This window comes from Oratosquilla oratoria, chromosome 23, assembly GCF_046742065.1.
Source record: "Oratosquilla oratoria isolate Oo_2021 chromosome 23, ASM4674206v1, whole genome shotgun sequence".
Lineage (NCBI taxonomy): Eukaryota > Metazoa > Arthropoda > Malacostraca > Stomatopoda > Squillidae > Oratosquilla > Oratosquilla oratoria.
In genome coordinates, this window is record NC_134799.1 from 55123427 (window position 1) to 55135169 (window position 11743).

The 11743-nt window shown below is 40.5% G+C and overlaps 1 protein-coding gene across 1 annotated transcript in view; it reads right to left on the reverse strand.

Annotated features, from left to right (window-relative positions):
* LOC143037823 (uncharacterized) overlaps window positions 1-10132 on the reverse strand; it is a 10847-nt gene extending 715 nt beyond the window's left edge. The window contains exons 1-6 of the mRNA XM_076206382.1: window positions 10057-10132; window positions 8207-8385; window positions 7830-8114; window positions 2225-2389; window positions 361-2101; window positions 1-91 (exon numbers count right to left, since the gene is read on the reverse strand). The exon at window positions 1-91 is cut by the window's left edge and continues 715 nt beyond it. Of these exons, the coding sequence (XP_076062497.1) occupies window positions 1-91; window positions 361-2101; window positions 2225-2389; window positions 7830-8114; window positions 8207-8385; window positions 10057-10132 (2537 nt within the window). The remainder of the gene's footprint in view (window positions 92-360; window positions 2102-2224; window positions 2390-7829; window positions 8115-8206; window positions 8386-10056) is intronic.
* Window positions 10133-11743: the final 1611 nt, after the last annotated feature.

Here is an 11743-nt window from a genome sequence, read left to right on the forward strand (position 1 = left end):
CACAGACCTCTTAAAACTGAGTGGGCCTCTAACAGACCGACCGTACAACAACTCGAAGGCTGAAAACCCTGTCCTGTCGCTCGGGAGTTCTCTGAGGGCAAACAAAGTTGGTATTAGATACCTGTGCCATTCACGGGGCTTCTCAGCACACAATTTACGAAGAATAGCCTTCAAGGGGCCATGTAGTCTCTCAATCCTTCCATTTCCACTAGGATGGAAGGGAGTGGTGAAGATAGGTTTCACGCCCAACATTCGGTGGAGTTCCTTCATTAAATTAGACGTGAATTGGGTACCTCTGTCTGAAAGTATTTCCCGGGGAATACCAACTCTCGAGAAAATAGTTAACAAGGCCTCAGCGACCGAAATAGTCTATATCTTTTAAGGGAACTGCTTCAGGAAATCCAGTGGCAAAATCTATCAAGGTAAGAATGTACCTGTGTCCATCGGAAGATGCTGGAGAAAGAGGTCCAACCAAGTCTATGGCAACACGGGCGAAAGGTTCAGTGACGATGGGCATGGGTTGTAATGGGACTGGTGGTACTCGTCCCTTCGCTGAGAAGCGTTGACATTTGTCACAAGACCGACAGAAGGTTCTGATGTCGGTTCCCATACCAGGCCAGTAAAATTGTTCTGCTACCTTTAATTCCGTCTTCCGGTGAGAGAAGTGTCCAGCTAAAGGGCTCTCATGAGCAATGGAGAGGATAACAGGGCGACAATCACGGGGAACAACCAATGTAGACTTTCCTACCTTATCAGGGCGATTAGAAGTTAAACATTTCCGATAGAGGAGACCGTCCGTCTTGACAAACTGGTAAGTAGACCCGTTCCTCGTTCGGTCTATTTCTCCCGAGGCTGCTTTTGCTCTAGCGGCAGAGAGTGTCTCACACGAGGACTGGAGTAGACTGAAGTTGTCGGGCGTCACCGAGAGAGGTTGTAGGGCAGGCAGAGCTAAGGGGTGAATCCGTTTCATTTTGCCGGCTCGGGTCTGGACTGCACATACCAGGTGCTTGGGAGAGGGTGTAGCAGTTTGTGTCGGGCGTGGAATTGCGGAGTCATCAGCTGGAGAGGAACATTCAGATATATTAGGATCTTTAACGCCTGGAACGTTACCAATTAAGACACTAGCAAATTTGATGGGTGCTCTGACGACGTCGGTCCATCCCTCGTAATAAGGACATCGAAGGTAACAAGAAACCAGAGGAAAGGCATCTACTCGGCCCAAGTAGTCGGCAACATAGACTTTCTTGCAACTCGGGACATCTATATCTGGTAGCATCTCATCTGATACGACTACGCAGGAACAGCCGGTGTCCCGGATTATAGTAGACACCCAGGCCCCATTGATGGTACCAGAGGCCTGGAAGTGAGGGACTGTTCTATCAGACAGGCAAAACCCTACCTTATATGGCTGCGTAGTTGACGTGCCTTCTTTGAAAGTGCGGGGATTCCTAGGGCAACGAGGCCGAATGTGTCCAATTTCTCCACAACCGTGACATGTCAAAGGTGGAGGGTCCTTTCGGCCGCTAGACGGATTCGGGGTCGCCGTGGTTACCTTAGGCGGCTTAGGTGGTCGAGAGAACTTCTTTGCATTTGGAATCGAGGTTCGAGGAAGATTAGGGTGGGCTGACGTCCAATCGTCAGCCAAACGAATGGCCTCAGTTAACGTAGAGGGTCGTCGTTCCTTGATGAAAGCACGCAAGTCTGGATGGAGGGAAGACAAAAACTGGTCAAGTATCATAAAGTCTTTCAAATCATTGAAAGTATTCCCTACCTCTGAGGAATCTAACCACGCCTGGAATAGTCTGGTTAGTTGAAATGAGAACTGAAGAAAAGTTTCTCCTGGAGAAATCTTGGCATTCCGAAAGTCTACGCGGTAACCATCAGGAGTCTTGTTAAAACCTGACAATAAAGCTTTCTTCAGTAGCTCATAGTCCTTAGTTATCTCTGGGGAGAGAGATATGTACATATCAGCTGCCTTTCCCGTAAGTAAGGTACCCAGTCTCACGGCATAGCTGTCTGAACTCAGCTTAAGTAGTTCTGCAATTCTCTCAAAACGGTTAAGGTAAGAGGCAATATCTTCCCCCTCTTGTAATAGAGGGAGCTGGGGACGACTTACCGAATCATGTGGAGTCGCGGTAGGTTGCTTTGTCGCCGTGATACGAGCTAGCTCTAGCTCCTTTTCCGCTTCAATCTTGGCCTTCTCCTTCTCTGCTTCAATCTTGGCCTTCTCCGCTTCAATTTCAGCTAAGCGGGTCTTGTGCTCAATTTCCTCCTTCTTGGCTCGTCGCTCTTTTTCACGTTCTTCTCGTTCAATAGCTTGCTGTTCTATGACGTATTTGCCGACATCTCCTCCTGCGAGGCCTAAAGCTATAGCCTGTTCCTTAAGCTCCTGAACAGATATCATATTGACGAGAATAAGTAACGAATAAGGCACAAGTCAATGATTATGATACAAGACAAACAAGATACGTGTTAACGAACAAGAGAAAAAGATACGTGTCAATGAATAAAACAAATAAGATACGTGTCAACGACTAAAGACAAACTGCACAACCAAGGGACATCAAATAACACCGAAAGTAAATGAAATAAGTAAAATTAAGCAGAAGCAAAAATACAAGGGACGTAAATGCATCAAACAAATACAAGCTGTAAGACAAGAAACATTACTCGCTTAAAGCAAATGGAACAATTTTACCCACTTCAAAACGCCACAACGTAATGTACGTATTAATACACACGTAAACAGCTATGAAACAATCAAAACCTCAAAGCACAAGAGGACTCACTTCCGGGCCACAGACAGTGAGTGCGCGTTCAAAGCGACTTAGAGCCCAGCAAACACTTGTAGCACCAGTCGTGGCAAGGTCGCCAGAAATGTGAGGGCGAACGAGGAACTATGTTCTCTCGGCCCTGAAAAGTAATACCAGTTCGGGTGCTACTGGATCTGCTGGGGCTTTAATCAAACATCAAAAGGAATCAATGGATTTAAAAGAGTTAACGAATACAATAAACCATCAAACTGTACAATACAAGGTTGTAGAATGGGAACATCTAATACGAGGTGCTCAACACCTCCGTATCGTAACAACAGTAGCGATGTCCGGGTGCGTATGGACGAACCGTTCCGGCCCAATCGGATGCGGCGTGTCTTGAGAACAGCAAAGGTGAGGAGACCCGACGTCGAGTAGCCTGCGACTGGAGTAATGAAGACTTGGGATTGGCGTGGCAGTGGGTAGTCTTCGCAGGACGTCTTCTGACCAAGTTCTACTCGACGTTGGGGAGGAGGGGTATATATACCCCTGAAACTGCCGACGTGGCCGCTCCGCGCAGGCGCAGTCTTCTCGGGCTTCAAAAGTTCGAAGCCGACTCGCTCGTTGTACTGGCGCGCAAACAAGCCGATTCGCCGAGGTGGGGAGCCAAACGACTATCAGTGCAGCCGCGATGAATTGACTTGTGGCCGGGGGAAGGGGGATGGGCCCTTACAGTTAGTCACGCAAGAACGTTTCCGTCTGAAACCATGCTGGCTATCATTTATCAAACGGTTACTTTCTAAATGATGTTCGATAGCATCTCTGATGATAGTTTCCATTATTTTTCCTACGATTGAAGTCAAACTTATAGGCCTATAGTTATTTGGTTTCTTTTTGTCACCTTTTTTGAATATGGGAGTAACGTTAGCTAGCTTCCATTCTCTTGGGACATCTCCGGATATGATGGATTTCTTGAAAATAATTTCTAATGGAACAACAATCTCATTTTTCATTTCCTTTAAGATTCTTGGATGCCAACCGTCAGGCCCTGGTGTTTTATTAACTTTGAGTTTGTCTATACACCTTATAATTTTTTCTTTTGTTATATTTACCGTACCGAGTAAGTTTACCCTAGACTTTTCACAGGTTTCAGTTTGGAATTAACCTTGAGGTGTTTCGTTTACGAATACCGAGCTAAAATAATTGTTTAAGATATTACACATTCCTTCATTTGAATATTCAAGTTGACCGTCAGCAGATAATAGTGGACCAATGTGATTACTAACAACCTTTTTATCTCTAATGTAACTATAGAATTCTTTGGGATTCTCTTTGGATTTATCAGCGATGTTCATTTCGTATTGTCGTTTTCTTTTTCTTATTGTCTTTTTTAAATCTCTCTGTATTGATACATAACTTTCATAGTCATTAGATGCACCCGAGTACTTATATTCCTTATAAGCCTGTCTCTTTTTAGCAATACTTTTTTCAGTTTCTTTGTCAAGCCACTTTGGGCGAGCCTGATTTGGGAGACGTCTGTTCTTAAAAGGAATGTAAGTTTCAATCATCTTAGTGAGCGTAATTTGAAATATTTCCCACATCTGATCTACAGGTCTTTCGTTTAATTTTGCCTCCCAATCTGTAAGCTGAAGCTCCTGACGTAGTTCTATGAACTGAGCTTTACTGAAATCGGGTATTTTAGAAACACAAGTATCTATTCTAAAATTCTTTAGGAGTTTGAATCTAACTAAGTTGTGATCGCTATTTGCAACAGATTCACCGACTTCTACATCAGTTACCATGCTTTCGCGGCTAGTGATCAAAAGATCGAGTAAGTTTCCATATCTTGTGGGCTCTCTTACATGCTGAATTAAGTAATTGTCACCAAGAAAATCAAACAAGCGACTACCTATATGGCCACACACACAAACATAAATCTACTATAATAAAGTAGTAGCCTCTGTCTGTCTGACTGTCTGTTTATTTGTTTGTTTGTTTGATCACGAACTCCTCCTAGGGTTTTGTAGATAGACCCCATAACCATATATATTCTGATACCCTATCCCTCTAGGTACTTGGATAACTATATTTCATTTCCAAAAAAATATTTTGGTTAGGGTTAAGGGTTAAAGTTAGGTGGGTTATGGTTAGGTGAGTGATTATTCACGAACTACACCTAGATTTTTGCAGGTAGACCCCTATAACCGTATATATTCTGAAACCTTATAACCCAAGGTACTTGGAAAACTATCTTTCATTTGTCTGTCCGTCTGTTTGTTTATTTTTTTGTTCAGGAACTCCTCCTAGGGTTTTGCAGGTAGACCACCATAGCCATATATATTCTGATACCCTATCACTTCAGGTACTTGGTTAACTATATTTCATTTTCAAAAAAATATATATATTTTGGTTAGGGTGAAGAGTTAAAGTTAGGTTAGGTTAGGTTAGGTTAGGTTAGAGATCATTCACGAACTCCTCCTAGGTTTTTGCATATAAACCCCTATAACCATATATATTCTGAAACCTTATAACCCAAGGTACTTGGATTACTATCTTTCATTTGTCTGTCAATTTGTTTGTTTGTTTGTTTGTTTGTTTGTGTGTTTGTTTGTTTCTTTGTTTGTTTCTTTATTTGTTTGTATGTATGTTCACGAGCTCCTCCTTGGGTTTTGAAGATAGACCCCCATAACCATATATATTCTGATACCCTATCACTCCAGGTACTTGGATAACTATGTTTCATTTAAAAGATATAGCTTTGGTTAGGGTTATGGGTAAAAGATAGGTGTTAGGTGGGGTTTGGTTAGGTTAGGGATGATTCACGAACTCGCAGCAACGCGCGGGTGATTTGGCTACTATATATATATATATATATATATATATATATATATATATATATATATATATATATCTGTGTATATATATATATATATAAATATTATATATATATATATATATATATATACTTGACTTCACTTGCCTAACATCGAAACTCGGAGAGAGGAAGGGGCCTTCCATGATAGACCGGATGGAGGAAGATGCTGGGACCACTGACAAGCATAACGCCTAGTGCTGGGAGCTGAAGTAAGAAATAATATTATGTATATATATATATATATATATATATATACGTATATATATATACGTATATATATATACATATATATATATATATATATATACATATATATATATATATATACATATATATGTATACATACATATTTATATATGTATATATATGCTTAAAAGTGGCAGTCTGCCGACAAGATTGACTAGATAAACACCATATGAGGACGGAGCCTTTATTTGTACGACGTTTCGCTTATTACAGCTTTTTCAAGTACAAGTTGAGATACAAATGCTTGAGATTAAATAAGGGGAAAGGAGGGAACGGGGAGAGAAAAAGGGGGGGGAAGGAAGAGGAGGAGGAGGAGGAGGAGGAGGGTGGGGGGGATTGGACACTGGGAAAGGATGAGAATGCTGGCCCAAACGTCCGTGAGCGAAATGTCCACAAAGGGTGGTTTAAGTATTTAATATTTTGCTGGCCATGGGTATTAGGGGAATAATGTGAGGAGATATGTTAAACATGCCCCTGTTTTGTTCAATAGTGTTCGTTCCTTGAATGATTGCTGCTTCTAAACACTTCCTGCGGATTTTGTCTGGTTCCCGCATCAGCAGCTCTGCATTCTTCCAGTCCATAAGATGGTTTTCCTTGTTTCTATGTGTCACACATGCATTGGTGGTGACATCATGCCTGACGTCGTAACGGTGTTCACGTATTCGTGTATTCAGGTCGCGTGACGTTTCTCCGATGTAAACTTTATCACATCCTGAACACGGAATACGATAAACACCGGCTTTGGTGCTCGGTGTCTGGTTGTTGTGTGTTTCCGTCTTCGTGATGTCTTTTATTGTTCTGCTTGTCTGGCACACTATTTCCAAGTTGGTGGTTCTTAAAAGACGTGTCAGGTTGGTGGCAACGTCGCCGGTTGGCAACACGAGACGTCTAGTTGTGCTGTCCTGCTGCCTACGGCTTTCCCGAATCTTAGCGGCCTGCTGTTTGCAATTATCTAAAAGAAACTCTGGAAATTTTAGTGTTAAAAAGGTCTCTTTAATAAACCTGCACTCTTCTTCTAAGTATTTTGCACTACATATCCTAAATGCCCTAAGGAAAAAACCTATTACTACTCCTCTCTTGGTCCTTATATCATGGTGGGAGTAGAAATGAATTAAATCATTTTTGTTGGTGGGCTTTCTATACACTTTGAATTCAAATTGGTTACCGTACTTAAAGATGTGTGTGTCCAGGAAAGGAAGAGAATCGTGGATTTCTTCCTCTAGGGAAAACTGAATGGTGGGCTCCACTTCGTTTAAGGCCGTCTGCAAGCGCTGAAGATTGAAACGCCTGGGTGTGACGAGTAAGATATCGTCCACATATCGCAGCCAGGTCACATGCTCGGGAACGATGTTGGCAAAGGGTCCTGTTTCTAGAAATTCCATGAATAAATTAGCCAGGACTGCACTTAATGGAGAGCCCATGGCCATGCCAAATTTCTGGTGGAAGAAACTGTCCTGGAATTTAAAATAATTAAATTCAACACAAAGTTTGATCAAATCGACAAAATGGTTGGGGGGCAGGGGGAAGTCGATTTTCTCTTTCTCGATTCTATCACTAAGGAGCTGTATTACCTTATCCGAGGGGACACATGTGAAGAGACTTTTCACGTCCAGTGTGTGTGTGTGCGTATATATATATACGCACACACACACACACACACACACACACACACACACACACACACACACACACACACACACACACACACACACACACACACACACACACACACACATACATATATATATATATATATATATATATATATATATATATATATATATATATATATATATATATATACAGTATGCGCGGAAAGTAATGACGCCGCCCTTAATGAAACCTGTAAACTGAAGGTGAAGGTTAGTTTGCATGTGAAAATATATGAAATAATGCAAATTATGGTACTTACATATAGAAATTGGTTAAAATGAATATCCCTTCCTCTGTATCACCTTCTGGAGACGTCCTGGAACTGATAGTGCAAGGTTCTGGAGGGTTGTTTCAGGAATGGAGGCCCAGAGCTGGCGAATAGCGGATTCCAACCGTGGCACTGATGAGGTGTCCATGTCACGTAATTTTCTTTTCATTAAACCCCAAAGGTTTTCTATCGGGTTAATATCGGGACTGTTACCTGGCCAGTCTTTAATATAACTCACTTCACAGTTTCTTAGCCAGTCTGTCACAAGTTTGGCCGTGTGAGTATGTGCTCCATCCTGCATAAAAACCTCGGCCTTGGTCTCCTCAAAAGAGTCAGGAAGATAGTCAGCCAATAACTCCGGATAGTTGTACTGATTTACTTTTTCACAAGCAGGGAGTACAACCAGCTTGCCAACACCATAATATGCAAATACTGCCCAACCATAAGCGAGGCAGGGTGCTTGACGACCTTGTTCGTGAAGCGAGGTTTCAAGGGGTCATCACCAGGCTTGCGGTAGACCTTGGCTGCTGGGGTGCCAGTCACTGTGAAAGTCGATTCGTCACTCCAGAAGACTGTTTTCCACTGTTCATCTGTCCATGTTGAATATTTCTTGGCAAATTTTAGACGTTTAACAATTTACCGACGAGTAACCCAAGGAGTATTGCGGGCACGGTAACTTTTATAATTCAGGTCATCGTGTAGTTGTAAAACTTCTAAAATTTGCCAAGAAATATTCAACATGGACAGATGAACAGTGGAAAACAGTCTTCTGGAGTGACGAATCGACTTTCACAGTGACTGGCAAATTTTAGACGTAGATGTAATATATAGACCAAAAACACTATCATTAGCAGACGACAAACTATTGTTTCAAGGACTTTTTAGTTTCTGCAACCGAGACTTATTGATAATGGGTGATTTCCACTTTATTGACATTGATTGGATGACCCTTGAACATGGCCATATGGGTAGTCGCTTGATAGATTTTTCTCGGTGACAATTACTTAGTTCGACATCTAAAAGAGCCCACAAGACATGGAATCTTACTCGATCTATTGATCACTAGCCGCGAAAGCATGATAACCGATGTAGAAGTTGGTGAAACTATTGAATTAGTGATCACAACTTAGATTCAAACTGCTAAAATTTTTAGAATAGATACTTGTGTATCTAAAATACCCGATTTCAGTAAAGCTTAGTTCATAGGGCTACGTCAGGAGTTTCAGCTTACAGACTGGGAGGCAAAATTAAGCGAAAGACCTGTAGATCAGATGTGGAAAATATTTCAAAATACGCTAACTAAGATAATTTATACTTACGTCCCGTTTAAGGACAGATGACCCCCAAATCAGACTCATCCAAAATGGCTTGACAAAGAAACTGAAAAAGTATTGCTAAAAAGAGACAGGCTTATAAGAAATACAGGTGCTCAGGTGCCCCTAATGACTCTCAAAGTTATGTAATAATACAGAGAGATTTAAAAAAGACAATAAAAAACAAAAACGACAATACGAAATGAATATCGCTGATAAATTCAAAGAGAATTCTAAAGAATTCTATAGTTAGAGGCAAAAAAGATTATTAGGAATCACATTGGCCCACTATTATCTGCTGACGGTCAACTTGGATATTCAAATGAGGGAATGTGTGACATTTTGAACAACTATTTTAGCTTAGTATTCGTAAACGAAACACATCAAAGTTAACTACAAATTGAAACATGTGAAAAGTCCTGGTGTCACGAATCTAGGCTCTATGTTTGAGTTTATACATCGAATCGAGACTTAGGATTCGAGTAGTTCCTTCAATCTAGAATATTAGATTCAAAACGTAGCCTCGTTTTGGATATTCTTTCTCTTCGCGGGGATAAAGAAAAGCAATGGAAAAAAGCAACGGGAATAGATTTTCTAGCACAGTATAAAAGTATAAATATATATATCTCTTACCAATGTTGAGCAAGAACAGAGTGCGGTGCAGGAACGGGGTGGGGTAAGGACCACTGCTCCCCTTCTTATATACACAGACCGCACGACACCAGCGTCATAGCACAGGTGCCAACATGTACTTAATTAATTTATCCTAATTCTATTTACCCAACTCCACACTTCCACCATTTCCTTTATTCTTGTGTGGAGAGGGCTCACAAAATAATTTCTATCTGATACCTTAATTCTACAATGTAATGTGACTTTATATGTTGGCTCTACATCGCCGCCTGGTTTTGGCGTGCGTGCCCCTTGACCTGACATCGGCGAGGTCACCGATTTCGTACTCCTCCGCTGACACATTTCGCGCGCACTTCTTGTCCATAGAGTCCCTGCGCACAAAGGGGCTCATTGTTTCTCTTGGATCCGGGCTCCTTCGCTACAACATATTGTCATGGTCGGGGTATCGTGAACGTGGTCATGACACTGGGTAAACTCACTACGGTAAATACAACAAAAGAAAAAATTATAAGGTGTATAGAAAAACTTAAAGTTAATAAAACACCACGTCCTGACGGTTGGCATCCAAGAATCTTAAAGGAAATTAAAAATAAGATTGTTGTTCCATTAGAAATTATTTTCAAGAAATCAGTTATATCCGGGGATGTCTCAAGAGAATGGAAACTAGCTAACGTTACTCCCATATTCAAAAAAGGTGACAAAAAGAAACCAAATAACTTCAATCGTAGGAAAAATTATGGAAACTATCATCAGAGATGCTATCGAACATGAATTAGAAAGTAACCGTTTGATAAATGATAGCCAGCATGGATTCAGAATGAAACGTTCTTGCTTGACTAAATTTCTCGAATTCTACAACACAGTCATCTCGAATTATGACAAAAGATACGATATAGACTTATTATATTTAGACTTTGCAAAAGCTTTTGATACTGTCCCCCCACAAAAGACTGCTTAGTAAATTAGCTTCAAACGGAATAAGTGTAACCTATTAAGTTGGACTAGTAATTGGTTAAACGATCAAAAAGAGAGTTATTCTAATGGTAAAACTTCTAGATGAAAAAATGTTACGAGTGGAATTCCTCAGGGTTCCGTTCTTGGGTCACTTCTATTCATAGTGTATATAAAAGACATAGACCACAGACTAAAATCTACTATTTCCAAATTTGCTGATACAAAATTGTGGGGAATGGCAAATTATCACTTAAGTCAATTAGATATTCAAGAAAATTTAAATAAACTACAGCAATGGTCTGAAAAGTAGCCAATGAAATTTAACACAAGTAAATGGAAGGTGATGCACATATGTAAAAATAACAGTAAGTACGATTACAAGTTATTTGGAAATTTGTTAACAAAAGTGGATAGTGAAAAGAATCTCGACGTAATTATCAGTAACGATCTCAAATCATCTAAGCAGTGTATTTCAGCCTCTGAGAAAGCAAATAAGATTCTAGGACTGATTGCGCGATTTTTTTTACTTCAAAAGTCCATCTTTCATTAACAAGCTATATAAATCGTTAGTTCGTCCACATTTGGAATATGCTGTTTCCGTATGGTCACCGAATCTCATTAAAGACATTGACAGATTAAAAAAAGTACAACGGCGAGCCACAAAACTGATTCCAAATATAAAAAAAATACGAATATCGACTAAAGCATATGAATCTGTTTTCCCTAATAAAACGTAGACTCAGAGGTGACTTGATACAGGTCTTTAAGATTTTAAAGGGAATTGACAACATCAGAAGAGACCAAATTTTCACAATGAATGAGAATCCGACAAGAAATAATGGTCTCAAACGGTCAGGAAATAGATATAATTTGGAAGTGGGTAGAAACAACTTCGTCAACCGTGTATTTAATGAATGGAATAAACTTCCTGCAGAGGCAGTACAATGTAGTTCAGTTCGAAACTTTAAGATTCGTTATGATAAACACCTAAGCAAGATGTTGTAATGCCTGCCATTTATCTTATATTACTTATTTATTTGTTTGTCAT